The sequence below is a fragment of the Biomphalaria glabrata genome, chromosome 1 (assembly GCF_947242115.1).
Source record: "Biomphalaria glabrata chromosome 1, xgBioGlab47.1, whole genome shotgun sequence".
Classification (NCBI taxonomy): domain Eukaryota; kingdom Metazoa; phylum Mollusca; class Gastropoda; family Planorbidae; genus Biomphalaria; species Biomphalaria glabrata.
In genome coordinates, this window is record NC_074711.1 from 58,262,374 (window position 1) to 58,285,137 (window position 22,764).

The 22,764-nt window shown below is 36.5% G+C and overlaps 3 protein-coding genes across 6 annotated transcripts; 2 read left to right on the plus strand and 1 right to left on the minus strand.

The window, feature by feature from the left end:
- The first annotated feature begins 287 nt into the window (after nucleotides 1-287).
- Nucleotides 288-1,056, plus strand: LOC106077631 (noggin-like). Its single transcript, XM_013238366.2, has one exon. It carries the CDS (start codon nucleotides 317-319, stop codon nucleotides 893-895), a length of 579 nt encoding a protein of 192 aa, XP_013093820.1. The 5' UTR covers nucleotides 288-316; the 3' UTR covers nucleotides 896-1,056.
- A 740-nt stretch (nucleotides 1,057-1,796) lies between these two features.
- LOC106077634 (keratinocyte-associated protein 2-like) lies at nucleotides 1,797-6,940 on the minus strand. Of its 2 annotated transcripts, none has more exons than XM_013238370.2 (5): nucleotides 6,852-6,940; nucleotides 3,750-3,904; nucleotides 3,439-3,502; nucleotides 2,959-3,025; nucleotides 1,797-2,201 (listed from the first exon to the last, which is right to left on the minus strand). In XM_013238370.2, the coding sequence occupies exons 2-5, from the start codon at nucleotides 3,888-3,890 to the stop codon at nucleotides 2,093-2,095; spliced, it is 381 nt and encodes a 126-aa protein (XP_013093824.1). In that variant the 5' UTR covers nucleotides 3,891-3,904; nucleotides 6,852-6,940; the 3' UTR covers nucleotides 1,797-2,092. The 2 variants fall into 2 exon arrangements, with proteins under 2 accessions (XP_013093824.1, XP_013093823.1); XM_013238369.2 differs by lacking the exon at nucleotides 6,852-6,940 and adding an exon at nucleotides 6,046-6,200.
- A 233-nt stretch (nucleotides 6,941-7,173) lies between these two features.
- Nucleotides 7,174-20,103, plus strand: LOC106077632 (uncharacterized). 3 transcript variants are annotated; one of them, XM_056004408.1, is made up of 4 exons: nucleotides 7,174-7,192; nucleotides 15,734-15,951; nucleotides 17,384-17,546; nucleotides 18,914-20,103. In XM_056004408.1, exons 1-4 carry the CDS (start codon nucleotides 7,189-7,191, stop codon nucleotides 19,054-19,056), a joined length of 528 nt encoding a protein of 175 aa, XP_055860383.1. In that variant the 5' UTR covers nucleotides 7,174-7,188; the 3' UTR covers nucleotides 19,057-20,103. The 3 variants fall into 3 exon arrangements, with proteins under 3 accessions (XP_055860383.1, XP_013093821.1, XP_013093822.1); XM_013238367.2 differs by lacking the exon at nucleotides 7,174-7,192 and adding an exon at nucleotides 14,294-14,428; XM_013238368.2 differs by lacking the exon at nucleotides 7,174-7,192 and adding an exon at nucleotides 14,335-14,356.
- Nucleotides 20,104-22,764: the final 2,661 nt, after the last annotated feature.

A 22,764-nucleotide genomic window follows, 5' to 3' on the forward strand; every position in this document is an offset into this window, starting at 1 on the left:
CAAACTAATAGCAAGATGATATAAATCCCACACCTCACACTGAAACCATCAAACCTTTTCTTGTAAACCTTTGGCTACAAACTAATAGCGAGATGATATACAACCCACACCTCACACTGAAACCATCAATGCAGGTTTTCTATTTATTATTAATTTTCATAAATTGCCTGTCTTGAAACTCTAGCTTTAGCCTTTTTTTCCTGATTCTACATGATATATTGATAGTTACTTCTCAACGAAATCTATTTAAATATTTTTTATCTTTTTCATGACAGCCTCCATCATGATGTACCTAAGTCTACTTCTCTGTTTAGTCATGGTGACCACTGCCATGAAACCAGACACCAAACACTTTTTTAACTACTATCTTAAAGCAGTTGAGGCTGAGGTGACGTCTACGCCCACACCCACCACAACGACACATTTTCCAGACATTGACAAGGAAACAATCAACGAGTTTTTACGAAAAAAACATTTCGATAAAGACTTCATGTCGGTCCACGAGCCGTCGTCTGCTTTGAAACAGCAGCTGACTGAGCGTCTTGAACATGGCCGCAATCTCATTCCAAAATATGTCAAACTCAAACTGAGGCTAGACAAGAAAACGAAAAATAGAGTCCAGAACTACCTTTGGTCCATGACCAAATGCCCAGTGAGGTACACATGGAAATACTTGGGCACCAAGTTCTGGCCTCGTTGGATCAGAGAAGGCCAATGTCCGAAAAAATCGTGCTCTATTCCTCCAGGGATGAGCTGCAGGCCGGCGGAGACAGTGAACAAGACCATCTTGATGTGGCGCTGTGAGAACCTGCACTGTGCATGGAAACACTTCACTTTCCCAATATTGACTAAGTGCACATGTTCCTGCAAGTCTTCAAAGCTTTCATTATCCTGAAGTGGCATATCAGAGACATTCTTAATGATAGACTGCAAGCAAAGTATCAGTTTAAAAAGACAACAGCCAATTAGTGCTTATGAACTGAGCAGTCCATTTATATGGATTTAGACAAGTTACCTTTCCAACTAGAGGATGTAACGTCTGTTTCCCAAGCTGGCACCAAGAGTAGAAAGAAATCGTTACTGATTACATCTGGAAACGTAATCTGTACACGATCAAGTGGGAATCAAACATATTGTTTATATAAATACCTATACTGCAATTGTATAAATATCTGTGATAATGTGTGCTATATTTAAGTATGTTTTTATTTGTGGTCATAAGTTGCTTTGACTTAATATTTTTTAATCCGAATATTTTGAACGTCCAGCGGTAGGTGAGGGCACAAAGAGAGTGGACAATGCACTTCTAGATTTGGCTTTGAAATGATTTAAATGGTGTCAAGAGTGCAAAAACCATAAGAATTTTTTTTTTAAACTCTACTCATGAGAGATTACTGGTGAAATTTGTAAGACATGGCTGTTCATGTTTCTTTCCAAAAAAAAAAGGTTTTCTAAGTATTTACAATGTAAATTTTAATTTTCAGTGTTACTAACTTTTTCTTGGACTATATCGTACATGTTTTTTCCCTCAAATATTGAAAGATTTATTAAATGCAGGTTTTAATATTTCTAGTAGATCTTTAATTTTATTTATTAAAAAATATATTTTGACTGATAAAGATGCTGTTGATTTTTGCAATATTTGTCTTAATTAGTATATGCTAAGTATGTGCCTAAAAAATAAGCTTTTAACAATAACTGATTATTTATCAACATATAAATTAGCAACTATGGTGTAATTCAGTTGAAGTATAAGAATACTAATAAGAATCAATGAAACGAAATAACTAAGTTGGCATTACTTCAGCATTCTGCTATACATTTTATTTCAGCAAAAAACAACAACAAAATATTGAATTTGTGAAGGAATACAAGAATGATGGTTATTGTTAATGTCACACATTTTGGACTTATTCATTAATGCGATGCTCTAACTATTTTAACTCATACACTTTCTTATATCTGTGTTTGCTGCCCACAGAAAACAGTTCAGTAAACTACCATGATATATGTTTATGACAATATAGGAGTGACCTTGAAAAAGTTAATATAACTTATGAACATAAATCATTAACACAGAAGCAGAGCCCCCTCACTTCCTTTTCTTTAATGTGGAGACTGACGCTGCTGTTGCTGGTATACCATAAATGGTTTGAGAGATGCGGTTGATGTAGTAAAGGGCCACCAGAGAGAAGATCAAGCTGAAACAAGAATTAAACATACATAGTGAATATTCAACGATGGAGTAGAAACAATAATTTTAAATATTTTTATAAGCATAAAATAATTTCTGGTAACAGTAATATGAACTGCAATGTTAGTTTTAAATACAAATCTAAGAAAAAAATTTGCAGAATAAAAGGCCAAGAAACATTTACACTGGCTGTTTTCTTCCCTCACTATAACTATACAAACAATAATAGTTAAATAATAAATGAATACAGATTATGTAAACAAAGTCTATTGATCATGAATGGGTAATCCTTTTTTTTTATCAGACTAACAATAACAGTTCATACAGCAGACATGAAAGTGATTTAAAGCCTATATTGGAATATACCCAGATAGCAAGCAGATTACATGCCATCTATGATACTTTACACTTAATGTGTAACCGCTTAGAGCATCAGGATTCATAACAACTGTCATTAGAATATGATATGACAGATGAAAAGATCCATTCAACACTATCAAGTTTGGCCTAGACTTTCCCCCCAAAAAAATTTATAGCTGGGACTTTGAGTAACTACACTACAATATGCACACTTCTAGTTCTTTTTAAATCCTATATGTAAGGAAATGAGGTTTATCCATATTTAACAGTAAAGGAGGAAATGCTGACAGAGCGATGAATAGCTTTTACTGTAGAGTAGTTAGCAGAAAACTATTAATAACCAGAATAAACATTGCAACATTCAGTGGAATTGGAACTCTCAAGTCAAGACCCTTTGTACTAACCATGTTGTGACACACACTCTGTGAACTAATGCTGAGGCGAACATTGCTGTAAGCAAGCAGGCTACAACTGAAAAGAAAGTCAGATTTATATTCTTTTTCTTTAAGTGCAGGCTCAAAGATAGTTATAATATGTGAAATTGTTTGTATCAACTGGAAAGCAAAGAAATCATAGTCAGTGACTTTCATATATTTTTTATTTTCAAAATATAGTTTAATTTGTTTTAATTATAAAAAGAAAAAAATTATATATAATCTATTTTGAATTTTAAAATTTATATGTACAATATTTATCTTTGAAAAAAATCCACACAACTATACATAATTTGTAAGAAATTACTAAAACCTAGAGTAATACTGCAAAATACGTTTACTTATTATAACTTGATTTTTATTTTCTGATTTACACACACACATTTACACTCACTTCCAGTCTACTTGACATTACTATCAGTTAGCAAATGAATGTTTGATTTAGCTTACCTTCAGGAAAAAGTCTGGCCTGAAAACCTTTACCAAAAAGAAACATTTCAGCATTGCTAGTGAACTAATGAATGATGAAAGGAAAAGAATAAAATCTTCTTTGGAAATGAATTAATTTTTGTTCTAGAAAGTGTAAAAAGTCATCAGTAAATTATTGAAGAAAATTATTGCTGCATTAAAATGTTTTTTTGTATGACAAAGTTTATCAATAAAATGTGATGTCTTAGGTTAGAACCAAGCCAACAATTTAAAGCAAAGACAATTGGTAATGCACACACACAAAATGTTTTTAAGTATTAAAAAAAGGATACTGTTAAAAGTAAAATAAACAAAATAGATCCAACAAATCCACCAGCAATTGTGAAGTACTCTTTTGATGCCAAATCAGATTTAAAGATTTGCATTAATGCAAAAACAATGATACTAAGCACTAGAGATGTGAGTGCAGACATTGCCGTGGATAAAGCTGTGAAAATAATTAAAAAGTAAATTATGTTACATGAACATATTTGCAGACATGTTAACAATCATTTCACTAGCTTTGGACATAAACTTTAGGTCTCAAGGAATATTTTTACATTGTTATTATTGTTATACATAAACTGTGGAAAAGAGGAACCAGGTGGGAGCAGGGGCATGACACTTACTTCAAGTAAGACAACAAATTAAAAATTAGGACCAAAAAAATGTAGGGCAGGTTGACAATGTAAATATGTTCACATCACTTTTCAAGTATCTATCAATCAACTCTTAACTCATTGCCATCAATGATTCACAAAATTTTTTAAACCCTTATATACTTGTAGTGTAATATGAAAATAACTTCAGAAATAAAATGATCAAGTTAAATCTATTTAAGGATGGAATGGGATGATGTGGTTAAGTTCAAATTAGTGGTTGAGCAACTATTCATCAGTTTAGATTCAAAACTAGATCTCTATAGATTATCACTTTTATCTTTCTTAGTGGTTGAATAATTCTGGCACACATTAGAATTTATTTGTAGACTGTATTCAGAAATAATTTCAAAATGTGTGTAATTTAAGTTATATTCTTCTAAAGTTTAAAAATATAACATATTATGTAATTTCACATATCTTGATGGGGAAGTGCATATAATAATAATAAATCATAAAAGACATTTTACTTTTTTTTTGTAAGGGAGTATAAAATGTTGAGTTAATATTCATATAAAAAGGTGAATGTTAAGGTACTCCTTTCAGAACCTACGATTTATGGGGCCAATGTTAACGAGGGTGTCATGTGACCCAAACCACAACCAGCCACCTTTACAAAAGTCAGGTAATCATTAGAGTATTGCATACTAAAATTCAAACTCCATCCCTTACAAAGACTTTGAACTGAGACATTCCACTTTGGAAGCCAAGCACTTTACCACTAAGCCCTCAAACATTAGTGTAAATCAAAATAAATATATGTAATTATATGTTTAGATCTAGATATCTTCCTGGTTAAATAGTCGTTAGGTATAGCATCTGTGACTAGATCTATAACCTTTATAGAATGATATGGCTCAAAGAGCTATTAAGAGACAACTAGAACTATATATATGCATCTAAAGAGTTAAGATTTTAAGTTTGATTTTATTTCCAATTTTAAACTTAATCTCTAGAATAGTAGACTTTAGATCTAGACTAGATTCTAGATCTTAAATATCTAGATCGACCTCTAAGACACTCTAGAGTCTAGAGACTAGAATATTTAGATTTTTAGATCTAGACCTAGAAGATGCTATATGCCTAATTAATAATATCCTATATTTATAGATCTACAAAAAAAAAGTTTGTCAGGTAAAGAGTAGGCCTAGATCAATCTAAAATCTAAACTCTAGAGTTGACTCTAGAGTAGTCTAGAGGAATAAGTTTTTATCTGAAAGTAGATCTATAGTGACTATAGAATCTAGAAAAGGTTTAATTCTGCTAAAATCCCTGAAGTTACTCTAGATTCTAGATGTAGATCTGGACTTCATATTATTAAAATATATTGATTTAATTGACTATAATAAATATAAATAATATATATTATTATTTTATTTTTAATTTCAAATGTAATTGTAATTGAATAGTCAGTATCTCAATATTCTCAGTATTATATAATAATAATAATAATAATATTAATATAGATCTAGATGATAGATCTACTAGATTTAACTAAACTAGAATCTAGATTAAAAGATTATTATATAATTATAGATCTAATTATATTGATTATAAATAATTATAATGATTATGTTATATATATAATATATATAATATGTAATATACTGTAACTGTTACTATAGTTATACTTTATACATTGTTACTCACAGTAGAGTTGTAGAGTTAAAAGAGTAGATTAAGTTAATCATTAAGATTTATATATTTAGATCTTGACGGGTCTATAATGTCTATATTTATATATATTAAATTTATTAATAAGAATATTAAGACTAAGATAAATGTCTTAAAATGTAGTTTACTAAGACCTAAGAATAGATGATAATTAATAGATCTAGTCTTGATTTAATTAAATTAATAAACTAAATTACTCTAAGCATAAGACAGATTTTAGCAATAAAGGAAGGGGGATAAAACATTTTGTTTTTACCCATTGTAACTATTAAACTACAATGCTGAGTATCTTTAGACAACAGAATTTCAATAGTCTCTCTTTTACTCTAAGAAAAATAAACGTTGTCAACCGGTGAGAAGAAATATAAGTTTACTACATCTACGTGTTCTTTCCGCTGTGGGAGTAATCATTGTATTTTTTACTTTTCAGTATCTATCTATATTATTAAAAGGGAAAACTGAAATTTGCCTAGATCATAGAATTTATATTTAAGTCGAAGTAAAAGAAATGGAATTTTAGTAATAGATTTCGATCTCTAGATTATGTCTAGATCTTGATTTTTATTTTTCAAAATTAAATTAGTTTTATGTTTATCATTTTCTTTAAATATTTCTAATCCTCAAATGATCACTAACCTACATATCTAATATAAATATCATAAATGATAGGTCAGTAGGGGTAGGCCTACAGTTCGTGATGGGAACTAAACTAATTTTTTTTAGTTAAACTAAAACTAAGTTTGAACTAAAAAAAAGTAATTAAACTTTTAGTTAATCACAAATTGAAAAAATTAGTTAAACTAAACTAAGAAACTTTAGTTAAACTTTTACTAACTATTTTGACCTTTTTTAAGGACGAAACAGCCAAAATGAAAAATATAAATATAATTAAGCACAACCAATCTCTTTAGCAAAATGTAATAAACATTTATTTGTGCACATGAAAAAAGATTTAAATGTCTTTATGGGATAGATGTAGATCTTAATAGAATCACTAGAATGATAGTGATACTATTATAGAAAAAAATTAGAAGTAATTGTCCAAGTTCTAATATAAGTTACCTTTAGAAGTAATGATAAAACTGCATGTTGACTCTCTAACTAACTCTAGATTCTAGAATATTCTGGATCTAATATCTTCTACAATCGAAATGATCAGAAATATAATCTGGGTCTAGAATTAGATCTAGCTACTAGACCTAGATCAAATAATTAATATTTTAATCTAAAAATAATCTAAGAAATACTAGTTACTACTACTACTACTACTATTAGCCTACTACTACTACTACTACTACTACTACTACTAGATCTAAAATCTAGATAGTCTAGTAGATATCTTAGTAACTCTAGATCTAGAGATTTTAGATTATTATAATTATGATTATAACTAGATGATATGGGTATTTAGATCTATATACTCTAGTAGATAGTACTAGATCTAATAGATCTAGATAATAGATAGCCTATAAGTATAATTATAATAGAAGTTGATGTAGATCTAGTCTAGATTTAGTTAATTTAGTATTAGACCTAGTATAGTGACGACTATTATTAGTATTATAGTCATTATAGATCTATCATCTATGCATCTTAGGTCTTAGTATAATAGTTAGTTGACGACTATTATTAGTATTATAGTCATTATAGATCTATCATCTATGCATCTTATAAAGGTCTTAGTATAATAATTATAGTAATACCTAAATATATCTAGATCTAATCAAGACTCTAATTCTAGAATAGTAGAATCTCTAAACTAAAAGATCTAGTCTAATAAAGTAAAGTAATATAGATTTCAATTAATAGATATTTAGGCTACATCTAGATCTAAGACTATAAAGAGTTAGACTCTATAGAGTATACTTAAGTATACTTAAGACTAAGACACTAAAATAATTAAATATAGACTTATGACTATAGATCTAATAGTAGTAATAGACTAGACGTCACTAGACTGTAACTAGGTTAACTTTTGCCCATCACTACCTACAGTAAATGTATATATATGGCATATGATAGGCTTTGCTTAGGTGGTAATTTTTTTTTAAAAGTTAAAGAGATGTGGATATGGGATCAGAATCGAGAGCTTAGAGCAATAACATGCATGACTAGATGCATGACGCGTAGGACTTATAATCATCTTTTTTTTGAAGTAACGTCTGTATTTCATAAGATAAGCAAGGAGAACCGAAACTTATGAAAAGAAAAAATATAACTAGATTTTTGAGGATCTCCAACCAGAAATCTAAACTATGCAATTAGCCTACATGTTGGCCTTAATTACGAACCCTACCCCCACCTATAGATGCAAATTTATTTAATAACTTAACTTAAAAATTGTGTATTTACTGTATAATTTGATTTACGGCCTACTCTGCCCACGTTTTAGTTTGGTCTATATGTAAGAAATGGAAGACAATGTTGTAGCCATAGACTTATATATATTGTTACGTATTTCTGATTTTCTGGCTAAATGTACTAGGCACACAAATAAAAGAAACACTGCAGAAAAACTTGACGACTCAACTTTCAGCTTTATATAACTTTATTGAATTATAACTATAACAATTCGTCACTGTAACATGGGGCTCAAGTCCACTCTCTTCTACTGTCTCGCACAGTAGAGAACAGTATCGACGACCGTACTGACTTTTTCACATGAACTCTCTGGTTTATAAAGAGTCCCTAATCGCTTGTCTATTGTTGCAAAAACACTGCTAGTACCCTCTGGAACAACATGGGAGGAAACATCACATCCTGTTGTTGTTTATACATGTCGATTCCAGAGGATGCCTGCTGCAGTGTCATCTCGCCGAGGTCACACGTAGTGACCTCTAACTGTCACTGTTCATTTGTCACAATGCCCCCCCTTCGTAAATCTGTTCGTCCTCTGGAACAACACATGAGGCACGTCCCATCCTGTCTTTGTTTACATGCATAGATTCCAGATAACACTCGGTGCTGTGTCATCTCGCCGGGGTCACACATAGTGACCTCTACCTGTCACTGTTCATTCGTAACACTGCCCCCTTCTTAGATCTGTTCGTCCCGAACAGATTCTATTTCACCACGGTACTGATGGAGTCGGTCAACGTGGACAACCTTCAGCTTGGACCGTGGACTTTTCTGTATCCGGTAGACCACGTCGTTTATTCTTTTTACGACACGGTATGGACCTTCCCAGTCTCTTTGGAGTTTCGGGGATCTGCCTTTTCGTCTCTGTGGGTTATAGAGCCACACTAGATCATTCTCATGGAACCCCGACGTATTGGCCCGTTTGTCATACCTCGTTTTCATCAGGTCACTGTTGGTCTTGATGTTTCTGCGGGCCAATACATGAGCATTCTCCAATCGTCTTCGGAGATTGGTGACATATTCAGTTGAAGACACTGGCGTATCTCTCGGAATCCCAAATAACAGGTCACATGGTAGACGAAGCTCACGACCAAATAACATCTTCGCTGGGGTATATCCTGTGGTGCTATGAACGGATCCTCTGTATGACATGAGGAACATGGGGATATGGGTGTCCCAGTCGTCTTGTCGGTCATCAGTAACCTTAGACAGATGTTGTTCTAGGGTTCTGTTGAATCGCTCCACCATTCCATCAGATTGCGGGTGGAGAGCTGTCGTGTGAGTCTTTTCGATGCCAAGTGTCTTGCACATCTCCTGGAAAACTTTGGACTCGAAGTTCCTGCCCTGGTCAGAGTGCAACTCATTAGGTACACCAAAGCGACTGATCCAGTTATCCACGAGTGTTTCGGCCACTGTGATAGCTTCTTGATTTGGTATGGCATAAGCTTCTGGCCATTTGCTGAAATAGTCCATGACTACCAAGATGTATTTGTTTCCTTTCTTGGTTTCAGGAAATGGGCCTGCTACATCTATTGCGATCCTCTCGAATGGAACACCAACATTATACTGTTGCAAAAGACCCCTAGTTTTGCGTCGAGGGCCTTTTGCTGCCGCACATATGTCGCACCTTCGACACCATTCCTCTACATCCTCTCTATATCTGAACCAGTAGAACCGCTGACGAACCTTTTCCAGAGTCTTATTGACACCAAGATGAGATCCGCTAGCGCCATTATGCATCTCTTTCAGTACTTCAGCAACTCTCACCTTCGGTAACATCAGCTGAAGGCGATTGGATGTTCCATCAGCAGATTCCCAAACTCTTTTGATGACACCATTGACCAACGTCAGCGAGTCCCACTGAGCCCAGTACGCCTTGGTGGCTACCCCCTTCTCAGAGATGTCTTTCCAATCTGGCCGTTGTCCATCTTCTTTCCATAGAAGAATGGGAGCCAGATCTTCATCTTGCATTTGGTCCTCTCGAATCCTTTTATCACACCAGGGTCCGGAAACATCTACTCCGAGCCGAAGACAATTGACAGCTACCTCCTTTTCTTCAGCCTTCTTGCAGTGCTTACATTCTGCTTTGCAGGGTCGTCGAGACAGTGCATCAGCATTCTGGTGAATTTGCCCTTTTTGGTGCTTAGTTTCAAATTCATAGGTTTGAAGACGTTCGATCCACCTTGCCACCTGACCTTCAGGGCTCTTAAACGAAAGCAACCATTGCAGAGCTGCGTGATCTGACCTTAAGATAAATTTCTGCCCGTATAGGTACTTGTGGAAATGTTTTATTGCATCCACAGCAGCCAGCAATTCACGTCTCGTCACACAGTAGTTCCTTTCAGCTCTCGATAGGCTTCGACTGAAGTATGCGATGACTCGTTCAGTTTCATCCACCTTTTGGGACAAGACTGCGCCTATTCCAGTGTTGCTTGCATCTGTGTCGAGTATGAATGTCTTCCCTGGAATGGGGTAGGCCAATACTGGTGATGAGGATAGTGTGTTTTTCAGCCTCTCGAAAGCTTCTTGACATTCAGATGTCCAAATAAATGGCCTCTTTTGCTCTGTCAGTTGATGAAGGACCTTACAGATGTTTGAGAAATTTGGCACGAAACGTCGGTAGTATGTACAGAGTCCCAAGAAACTTCTCAGCTCATGGATATTACTTGGCGTAGGCCATCGTTTCACTGCCTCAACTTTGTCAGGGTCAGTGCTGACTCCGTCATTTGACACAATGTGACCAAGGTACTTAACGTTTTTCCTGAATAAGGAACACTTCTTTGGGCTGAGTCTCATTCCCGCACTTCTTATCCGTTGAAATACTTCCTTCAGATTTGCAAGGTGCTCTTCAAACGTTTTGCCAATGACAATAATGTCATCAAGGTAAACAAGGCATGTAGTCCAATGAAGTCCTCGTAAAACCCTCTCCATCAATCGTTCAAAGGTGGCTGGTGCGTTGCAGAGACCGAATGGCATCACAGTAAATTGCCAGAGGCCATTGCCAGCAGAGAAGGCGGTTTTCTCTCTATCATTGGGATGCATTTCAACTTGCCAATACCCACTCTTTAGGTCGAGAGTAGAAAATACCTGGGACCCTGCAAGCGTGTCCAAAGTATCGTCGATTCTAGGAAGTGGATAACTATCTTTATGTGTGACTTCATTCAGAGCTCTGTAATCTACACAAAATCGCATAGATCCATCCTTCTTCTTTACTAAGACAATAGGCGAACACCAAGGACTATTTGAGGGCTCAATGATTCCTTGCTGCGTCATGCCCTCTATCATGTCCATAGCTTCTTGTTGCTTTGCTAGCGGCAAGCGACGTGGTGGCTGTCGAATCGGTCTGGTGTTTCCAGTGTCTATTCGATGTTGTACCATGTTTGTCCGTCCGCAGTCTGTTTCATCAGATGGCAGAATATCTTCAAACTCAATGATCAACTGTTCCGCTTTGCTGTACTGCTCATCTGATAAATTCACTTTCATTTCTGTCAGGAGCTTGGTAATTTGTGGATTGCAAGGTTTGGTGGAATTAACGATCGTGATATCATTATTACAGTTTCTGATCAGGTCAAGAGTATTACATATTGCGATGGGGCTGTCTTTCTCTAGATGTCTCTCCTGTAGGCCGAGGTTCATGATTCTGACAGGCACCTTTTGATCTTTTCCGACAAGGACCAATGTTTTTCCTACTGCCATTCCGCTGTTGTCATTTTCAATGCCTTCCACTATCGCCGTCATCGTTGCAGTTTGACCATGCTCTAACTTTCCCCAGATAATTGCTTCAGACTGAGCTGGCAAACTTGTATCTTCTGTTAAAAGGATTCTTCTTATTTGACCATTCTCTTCATCTTCATCCCCGAGCAAGGGAATCTCAACATCACCACATTTTAAAGTACCACCTCCGATGTTCAGAGAGAATTCACATTTCTGCATAAAATCGAGCTCAATAATACAGTCATCCGTAATGTTAGCGATCAGAAATTCATGTATAAATGACTGATGCCCGAGCTCAAAGTTTATATTTGTCAGTCCATGTATAGGCATCATCTCTCCACTGGCCGTCTTCAAGGAGTAAGAGTTCACTCTCTTGATTTCGTTCTTTTTGACAATGTCTGGACGAATGACTGAACGTGAGGCACCAGTATCTAGAAGAAAACGGTAATTTCGAGATCCAATTCTACCATTGATGTACAGACTTTTATTCTTCCCTAACACAGCGACTGGAATTATAGTTGCAGGGGCTGTCATGTTCTTGATCGCCGATTTTTGCCCCATAAAACCGGCGAAAGTTAGTTTCCCTGGTAGACATGAGCACCTGACCTTGCATCTGTCTCCGGTCTGTGCTGATACTCTGTTTGTCGGGGAAATCTTCTCGTGCAGTTCCTTTGTAGATGGCCAGGTTCTCCACAATTCCAACAACGTACACTGGTTCTATTCTGTCCTTCTTGCTTCTTATTTGGTCTGCGTTCTTCTAGCACTTCAGTTACCCTTCTGAGAAGTTGTGTAAGATCTTCTTCTTGGACTTCCAGCATACGCCCATGATGGATATTCTTAGAGGCGTCTTTGGCGGCTTCATAGGAGAGGGCGTAGACCAGAGCTTCGCTGGATTTGCGCTTACCACTGATTCTTATTGCCTTCTTCAGTTCTGGATCTCGAATAGCATCAATGAATGCATCAGTGATAATGACGTCCAGAAAGTCTTGTGCTGCTGTTGGATATGCCAAATGAGCAAGACGTTCTATGTCCGCCTCTAGCTCTTGCAAGGTTTCACCGGAGCGTTGTTGTCGGGTTTTCAACTGAACTCTATAAACTTCTTGTAAATGTTCGTCTCCGTAACGGAGCTCCATAGCCTTAACAATGGCAGCGTAATCTTGTTGATTTGTTATTGACTGAAGCAGTTCTGCTGCCTTCCCTCTTAAAGCTAACACCAGAGCAGTCGCTTTCTCTTCTTCAGTGTTCCAGTTATTAACCTTGGCCGCTGCCTCAAACTGTCTTTTGTAAACAGTCCATGAGATGGATCCATCAAACACAGGCGGCTTTATCTTCCCAGAGATTTCGGGCACTAATGTTTTTGTTCTAGTACCCCGTTCCTTACTCAGTTGTTCTTGGACATGAGTCCTTATCTCTTCCATTTCTTTTTCCACAGTGTTGACTCTCTGGTCAATCTTCTCGTTCATAGAGCTCATCTGTTCATTTACTTTTTCATTCATGGCGTTTATTTTCTTGAAGCTCTCCTTCATTAAGTCCATCTGGCCCTGCATGTTACACAGGATCTCTGTCATATCTGGGTTTAATTCAAATATGTATTCATCTGGATCTTAATCTTCCTCAATAAGGGCCTGTCTTAGGCGTTCTGTTAGTGTTTCTTTGTTACCATTGAGCTGCAGACCTCTCTCACGAAGTTCTTGCCTTAATTCTTTGACCAACAGCTGGTTAAGTAGTTTCCTCGAAGACATTTCAGCCAGAAAACATCCCACTTCTGACACCAATTGTTACGTATTTCTGATTTTCTGGCTAAATGTACTAGGCACACAAATAAAAGAAACACTGCAGAAAAACTTGACGACTCAACTTTCAGCTTTATATAACTTTATTGAATTATAACTATAACAATTCGTCACTGTAACATGGGGCTCAAGTCCACTCTCTTCTACTGTCTCGCACAGTAGAGAACAGTATCGACGACCGTACTGACTTTTTCACATGAACTCTCTGGTTTATAAAGAGTCCCTAATCGCTTGTCTATTGTTGCAAAAACACTGCTAGTACCCTCTGGAACAACATGGGAGGAAACATCACATCCTGTTGTTGTTTATACATGTCGATTCCAGAGGATGCCTGCTGCAGTGTCATCTCGCCGAGGTCACACGTAGTGACCTCTAACTGTCACTGTTCATTTGTCACAATGCCCCCCCTTCGTAAATCTGTTCGTCCTCTGGAACAACACATGAGGCACGTCCCATCCTGTCTTTGTTTACATGCATAGATTCCAGATAACACTCGGTGCTGTGTCATCTCGCCGGGGTCACACATAGTGACCTCTACCTGTCACTGTTCATTCGTAACAATATATTATATATAATAAGCCTATGGTTGTAGCCAAGAGTGAACCCTAATGAACTACGAACTGCACTCGAGACTGTGCGCACTTTTTCTTACTTTCATGGAATAGTGCACATATGTAAACCTCTTCGATTTGTTAATAAAAGGTCTCAAAGAATTTATAGTGAACTGTGTTCCTATCTTCTCTGCTTAAATTTCTCAAAAAAGATTGAATTAAAGTTTGTAGATCTCCTTAATTTAGGCTACATATGATTTTATTTCACTAATGATAATCGTATAGGCTTAATTACTATTTTATTTATATAGTTACACATCAGCCAACACATTATTAAATATTGTACGCCTACATTACATAATATTGATTATTACTATGCTGGCAAACGTTACGCCAGTCTCTCAAATTCCAAGAATATGGGATCGTGGCGTCAGAGCCCATTATCAAAGGCGGTCCTAAGGGGTGGCGAGTGGGGCAACCAGTCCAGGCCCCGCGCCTTAAGAGGGCGGGGGGGGGGGGGACCCACACTAAATATGATCTTTTGTCACAGTCAGCTTATCACACAAATATTCAAGGTCCTGATATGACACTCGGCCAGGGCCCCGCGCATGGTTAAGGCCTTCTCTGCCAGTATGGATAGAGTTTGTCACTTCTAAATTAAATAGACCTACATTGTAGGCTACTCTAGGCATTGAATATCTTGATATTAAAAATTTAAGAAGTCGTTACTAAATTGAGTGTCATAACGCTATTAGGGCCTAATTGTAATTAAATGCTATGACACAGGTGCTGACTGGGTGCAAAATTATATTCTTGAACCCGTGCCTACGGGTAGGCTACATTGCTACGGCACTGGGCCCCTACCATCTTAAAGCTTTAATATAAATGCACTTAAAAATATTATTAAATCTAAAAGCACAATCATGTGAGTGAAGAAAGAAATACATATAAATGTCGTCACATTTCCCCCATTTTCTTATATTTAAATATGAATATTTTGTTTAAAATTATATATTTTAGAAATATGGAGACCACCCCCCTTTCCCATTTTATATATGAGGCCCTTGGTGGCCGCACATGCTTGCAATTACCCCATTCACCCTAATCCTACCCTGAGAGGAAAGAGTAGTGAGATATTTTATGTGGCTATAAGGATACTGAATTAACTGAATTAACTCATGATTCGTAAAGACAACCTGCACCCATTGAACCACTGTTACATCCGATCTGAACTGAAGTGGTTGTCTCCTATCCATTAGGATTAAAACAGAAAGATTTTAAAACTCCTTCATCCGACTTTCGGTCAGAATGTTACAAGATCATCTGTCGTCATCTAATACCTAGTAGCCTACATAGAAGTTTAATTTATAAAGCGCTGGCTGTGAGTGTGTATGTGTTTCTTGTGTGAATGTTGTTCGTATTTGCATCTTATATTGTTATTGTACAGTAGTTACGCTGAGATGGTCAAACTGAATTTCCATTTGATTGGACCAATAAAAATTATCTTATCTTATCTTATTTACTTCAGGTGGATTTAAGACATTTTCTCGTCAAGTTGTCTTCAATAGCCCTATGGACAACCCGAGGCTAATATTCAAACCACCAAGACACCGCCCCGGAGATCTCCAAACGCTGCCAACACACCCATTATTATTCTCATGGCCCATGAATGCTTACGTCAGAAGTCGGATCATTTCAGAAGAACATTGCTTAATACCGGAGGCCACTAGTCTACCCTACAAGAGCGTTAGTAAAATTTTGGCTCTAACCCAAACCCTTCATCTAGTTTAAATGATACACATACTATAATAAACCTAAATAATGTATCTTCTGACCTACTTCAGTTGAAAATGACGTAACTAACCTCTTTTCGGTTCTCGTCTTATACATGAATACCAGAAGGTGACCTATTTTGGAGTAAATGCTTCTTTTGAATGTCCGCTAAAGCCGAGGTGAAGAAACTTTTAGTAGTCTTGGAAATGAACAATCTGTTATTGTGACATGAGTTGGACAGTAGTAAAGTATCTTTTACAAGAAGGAGATTTTACGACAATCAAGCCCATTACAATTATCTTTGATTGTCTCTCACACGATAGTACCGACATTTCATTTCTTTTGACTTTATTCAACCAGCAAGAGTTTTTTTTAAAAATAAACTGTAGACGCCACGAAAATGCATTTCTGCAATTAAAAATTCAGTAAAAAAAAAAACAAAAAACAAAAAAAAAACAAAACAACTTGGTATTCAGGTTGGTCAATGGGGGGGGGGGGGGGGCGGGTACCTTTCTTATCTGAGTGGAGCGTCGCAAGCAAAAGGTGGAAAAAACGCAGGCCTATGTATTATTATCTTGACCTATATCTGCATTCTAGTTATTGTGGCACCTTATATTTATGGTGGCTAATCATTACGAAAGCAGAAATGAACAGCAATCATTTATAGTTTATTCGTTTAACTTTATCACCGTCTTAATTCATACCATTGTTACATTCGACACATCTGACAGAGTCTATGTAATCTTTATCTCCATCTTCATTCCTGCAATCTTTATCTCCATCTTCATTCATGTAATCTTTATCTCCATCTGCATTCATGTAATCTTTATTTCCATCTTCATTCATATAATCTTTATCTCCATCTTCATTCCTGTAATCTTTATCTCCATCTTCATTCCTGTAATCTTTATCTCCATCTTCATTCCTGCAATCTTTATCTCCATCTTCATTCCTGTAATCTTAATTTCCATCTTCATTCCTATAATCTTTATCTCCATCTTCATCCCTGTAATATTTATCTCCATCTTCATTCCTATAATCTTTATCTCCATCTTCATTCCTGTAATCTTTATCTCCATCTTCATTCCTGTAATCTTAATTTTAATATTTAATAATTATCTAATATAATTATCTTTATATTTATTAATGTAATCTTATTTATCATATTTACTCTTTCTTCCAAGTTTTATCTCTATATTTGTTCAGCTAGTGCTATTCGTTTTACCATTTAGTCAAAACTACAATTAACTCCTTCGGTAAACTTTCTGTAACAATTAATTTCATAACAAAATCGCACAATACAAATTAACTGTAACCTTTCACTTTTAAAACACTGCTTAATCCACCATAAGTTTGTATGATGCAATAACACAAAGTATTAAATAGAATTATCATCTATTAACAGCAATGGCAATTCCAAAGTTATTCAGCTAGGGACACAACCCATCCAGACTTTGTTGATCTCAGAGGTGGGCCAGCTAATCTACAAAATGTCACAGAGTACGCTCCCCGTGTTACACCATTTCCAGAAAACTATAAGCAAGACGACAAGCCTAAAAGTTTGTTTGGTAAGTTCAACAATTCCTTGCTCAAAGTTCCATTCGGAAATGTATGGTCTATCTCTATTTTAAAATTTCAGAATAACAGATATGTACGTGTCTCTAACACGAGTTCCTGAGTTCGAATCTCGGTGAAGACTAGGATTTTGAGTCCACCCAACTCTAATGGGTGTCAGACTGTCAGACTCTAAAAGTGGTTGGTCGTTGTGCTGGCCACATGATACCCTGATCGTCAAACGTTGGCCAAAGAAAGTGATATCGTGTTACTCTACGATTTTGGTTTTTAAAATATGTTTTTGTTTAAACAGAAAAGCGCATGAAAATGGTATAGGATTATTTGGATTATTGAAAGGAAGAGTATTTTCAGACCATAAATGTTTTTAGGGCTGGGGCTACAGAGTCAAGAGAACTTGCGCTAGTAATGGCATGAGATTTACAGATGACCACCCGAAACAGGTGTTACGCTTAGTTAAAATATTTGTTGATTGCTTTGCCGTAACTCAGAAAACATGGTAAAGAAGGAAAAGCGACATTGACAAATTTTGAAACAATACCAGGAGACCAACTGATTTAAGTTAGAAATAAAATAAAAAAGGAAGATTGAAATAGATTTAAAAATAAATAGACTAAACAATGGTAAAGGCGCCATATATGGCTGCCTGGTTGTTTAATATTCATTCTGGGCTGTCGTCTCAATATTTAAGGGTTCCTATCCTGCCAGCCACCATCCCCCCCCCCATCCCGTGGGAGGTTTGGGATAGGATGTAATAATTTTCAGCTCTGAAGGAACGTCCTATAAATATAAAAGAAACAAAGATAAAAGAAACAAATAGAAAAGACATTAAAAGATCACTTTTGCAATCTAATAACAATTACTTTGTGCTACAAGGGGAAGAGCTTAGATAGATCTAGGTTTTCAGGGCTAGAAGGTGGGGAAATAATGTATAGTAAACCTTTTGAACTTAGCAAACCGTACTTAAAGAAATCTACTAGCTATTTATATTATACCCCATTGATGAATTGTTATCTTCTGGTTCGGGGATGTAGCTAGGAATTTTCTATCATTTGGGGGCCCGGGAACTTGACCTCTATGGTGGCCCCTTCATTTTGCGTAATAGACTCAATTGCCCCCTCCCCCCCATCTCAACTGGGTACCTGGGGGATTTTTTAATTCTCCCCTCCTTATCCCCCACCCTAGCTACGCCACTGTTCTGGTTACGTTTTATCTGATTGTCTTATGTAAATAATTCTGCGTTGTGTTTTCCCATCATAATTCGACCAGTAATTGGTCAGCTATTAATACTTTAGTTTACATTAAAAGAAAAGAAATGCAACACATTTTCCATTTTATTTCCTTACCCCCCCCCCCCCAACAGAAGAGTGCGATTATGTCGTGAAGTTGAACAAGGAGAAAAGGTTGAACGACAAATGGATGCAGAAATTTGGGAGGAAATATTTCTACATTGTGGATGATATGGTTCAGAAGTCCTCCAAAAATGGGCACCGCTCACTTGATTGACCCCTCCACATCTGTAGTCATGGTATAAGCCTACCAGTTCTATCTATGACAATAATGACAATAAGTGGCAGCTTAACATCAAGGTTAAACGTCTTTCGATGAATTGACATCCTTGATTCTTTGAGCCTAATAATCTAAATTTATATAAGCCAAGGGAAATTTTTTTTAAAAAGATCATGAACGCACTATTTTAGAATCGCCTTTAAGATAAGATTTATTAAATACTCGGATCATTAAAAAAATCATTACTTTCGGTTGTTATCTTAAGAGAGGAAAATATTTGTGCAATTAAAGTATCCATCATAAAATCAAAAGGTTCTGGTAATGAATGGTTTTCCAAATTATTATTTTTTTAATTATTGTGTTGAGAATAAATTGTTCTTTGTTTTCACTTTATCAATATATCACATTGTTTGCGCCTTTACATGAGATTAACGATAATTAACGGGTTTTCCCACTGCTTCATGACCTGCAGACTGATTTGCTAACAATTTAAAAATTGTATTACTATCAATTAATTAACAGTTGTAAATTATTCCTTTTATTGATTAATTCTAGCCGCAGGATATGAACCATCGACTTCCTGTCTAATGATCGTTTGACTAATCAGACAGTCGCGTGGCCTCGGTGTTTTCGTTCAAGAGTTGATTTGCTGCAAATATTGTTTATTTCTTTTAGAGTGTTATTCTGTCGCTAGACTAGATATTTAAGTAATCTCCGACGAGGAATATACAATATAAAATCTAACTCCGCTGACAAAGGTTTACATTAAGATAATGTCCTATTGGTGATATATATCGAAATGACAATCGGTTTTACTATAAAGAAAGTATCAATACAACTAGCCATCTAGAGACTATAAAGAAAGTATCAACACATCTAGCCATATAGAGACCATAAAGAAATTATCAATACATCCAGCCATCTAGAGACTATAAAGAAAGTATCAATACATCCAGCCTCCTAGAGACCATAAAGAAAGTATCAACACATCTAGCCATCTAGAGACTAAAGAAAGTATCAACACATATAGCCATCTAGAGACTATAAAGAAAGTATCAACACATATAGCCATATAGAGACCATAAAGAAATTATCAATACATCCAGCCATCTAGAGACTATAAAGAAAGTATCAACACATCTAGCCATCTAGAGACTATAAAGAAAGTATCAACACATCTAGCCATCTAGAGACTATAAAGAAAGTATCAACACATCTAGCCATCTAGAGACTATAAAGAAAGTATCAACACATATAGCCATCTAGAGACTATAAAGAAAGTATCAACACATATAGCCATATAGAGACCATAAAGAAATTATCAATACATCCAGCCATCTAGAGACTATAAAGAAAGTATCAACACATCTAGCCATCTAGAGACTATAAAGAAAGTATCAACACATCTAGCCATCTAGAGACTATAAAGAAAGTATCAACACATCTAGCCATATAGAGACCATAAAGAAAGTATCAATACATCCATCCATCTAGAGACAATAAAGAAACAGCAACGGATTATTACTACTCCAGACCTGTGCTGAACACAAGCTGCTCATATCGAACACAATATTCAGTCTTCCAATGAGAAAGCGAACTTCCTGGATGCATACCCGCTCAAGACACTGGCACCTCATAGATTACGTCATCACCAGACAATCTGACCGTCAGGACATTCGTGTCACCAAATCTTGCTGTGGTGCAGAGTGCGGAACAGACCACCGCCTCATCATTACAAAACTAAACATTCGTATCCAACCAAAGAGACGTCCGCAAAAATCAAAACCCCTAAAAAGGCTAAACACGGCCAGCTTAGCAGATGACAAAACTGAAAAGTTGCTTGCAGATGCAATAGAGAACTGCCTCAAGTACACCGTTCCAACTGAATCAAATGTAGATAAAAGCTGGGAATGCTTCAAATAAGCTATCTATAGCACAGCATTAAAAATACTCGGTCCTATGGAGAGAAAGCATCAGGACTGGTTTGATGAAAACAGTACTGAGATCAGAAAACTATTAGACGAAAAGCACAAGCTCCACAAATTGTGTCTGAACAACCCAAACTCCCAGTCCACAAAAGATGCATTCACTAACATCCGCAAAAATGTGCAAAAACAGCTACGCCAAATGCAAGATACCTGGCTTAGCAAGAAAGTGGAAACAATACAGGAATTTGCTGACAAGCACGATATGAAGAACTTCTACCATGCCATAAACGAAATCTATGGACCTACAAAGTCAGGCTCATCCCCTCTATTAAATGCTGATGGGACAATCCTATTGACAGATAAGGAAGAAATCCTAAAACGCTGGGCAGAGCACTTCGAAAAGGTTCTCAATACACCTTCCATCATAAATGAAGCGGCCATAGACAGGCTACAGCAAGTACCAATAAATGAAAAAATGGATGACCCCCCTATGCTAAAGGAAACCGATCTTGCCATTCAACAGCTCGCAAGCGGAAAAGCCCCAGGAGCTGACTCCATTCCCGCAGAGGTCTACAAAAAAGGTGGATTAGCCCTGATTGAAAGACTTCATAAGCTCTTCTTAATTATGTGGGAAAAAGAGTCAATACCACAAGACTTTAAAGATGCCAAAATTGTTCATTTATACAAGCGAAAAAAAAAACCCGCCAGATCTGCGACAACCACAGAGGAATATCTCTTCTCTCTATTGCTGGGAAAATCCTTGCACGCATCCTACTAAATCGGCTCATGCAACACATAGAATATGGTCTACTACCAGAAAGCCAGTGCGGCTTCAGAAAAGAGCGTGGAACCATTGACATGATCTTTGCAGCAAGGCAGCTCCAGGAAAAATGCCAAGAACAAAATGCTGACCTGTTCTCAATATATGTCGACTTAACAAAGGCATTCGACACTGTTAGCAGAGAAGGACTCTGGAAGATCATGTCAAAGTATGGCTGTCCACAAAAATTCATAACCATGGTGAGACTTTTTCATGATGGCATGAAGGCTCGCGTCCAAGAAAGTGGAGAACCATCAGAGCCCTTCGAAGTATCAAACGGGGTAAAACAAGGCTGTGTCCTAGCACCTACACTGTTCAGTATCATGTTCTCCGCTATGCTGACAGATGCATTCACAAATAGAGAAAACAAAGGGATAAATATATCATACAGATTTGATGGTGGCCTATTCAACCCGAGGCGGCTTAAAGCAAAATCAAAAACAAATGCAGCAGTAATCAGAGACTTGCTATTTGCTGATGACTGTGCCCTAAATGCCTGCTCTGAAAACGATTTGCAGAGTATCGTCAGTGACTTCTCAAGAGCATGCTCAGACTTTAACCTTACCATCAATACGAACAAGACTGAAGTCTTACATCTACCTGCTCCTGGGAAAGCCTACTCGGATCCAAGCATTACTATAAATGGACAGGATATAAATGCAGTGGACAAATTCACATATCTTGGCAGCACACTCTCCAGAAATGGAAAAATCGATAGTGAAATCGACCTGCGTATCGCCAAGGCCAGTGCATCCTATGGCAGACTGTCTACAAATGTCTGGAACAGACGTGGTATCACCACAAACACCAAGCTAGGGGTCTATAGAGCCGTCATCCTCCCTACATTGCTCTATGCCTCAGAAACATGGACAGTGTACAGTAAACATGCAAAGAAACTAAACCACTTCCACATGACATGTCTGAGAAAAATACTAAATGTCAAATGGCAAGACAAAA

Excerpts from the sequence above, each read along its gene's own strand:
- LOC106077631 (XM_013238366.2), top strand. The coding sequence starts at position 317 with ATGGTGACCACTGCCATGAAACCAGACACCAAACACTTTTTTAACTAC.
- LOC106077634 (XM_013238369.2), bottom strand. Across the intron at positions 3,503-3,749 it reads TGTTTATTTTACTTTTAACA|TTCACTAGCAATGCTGAAAT; the intron begins GTATCCTTTTTT and ends ATCATTCATTAG. Across the intron at positions 2,202-2,958 it reads AGAGTGTGTGTCACAACATG|CTTGATCTTCTCTCTGGTGG; the intron begins GTTAGTACAAAG and ends TTCTTGTTTCAG.
- LOC106077632 (XM_056004408.1), top strand. Across the intron at positions 15,952-17,383 it reads CTAGTCTACCCTACAAGAGC|CAATGGCAATTCCAAAGTTA; the intron begins GTTAGTAAAATT and ends ATCTATTAACAG. Across the intron at positions 17,547-18,913 it reads CAAGCCTAAAAGTTTGTTTG|AAGAGTGCGATTATGTCGTG; the intron begins GTAAGTTCAACA and ends CCCCCCCAACAG.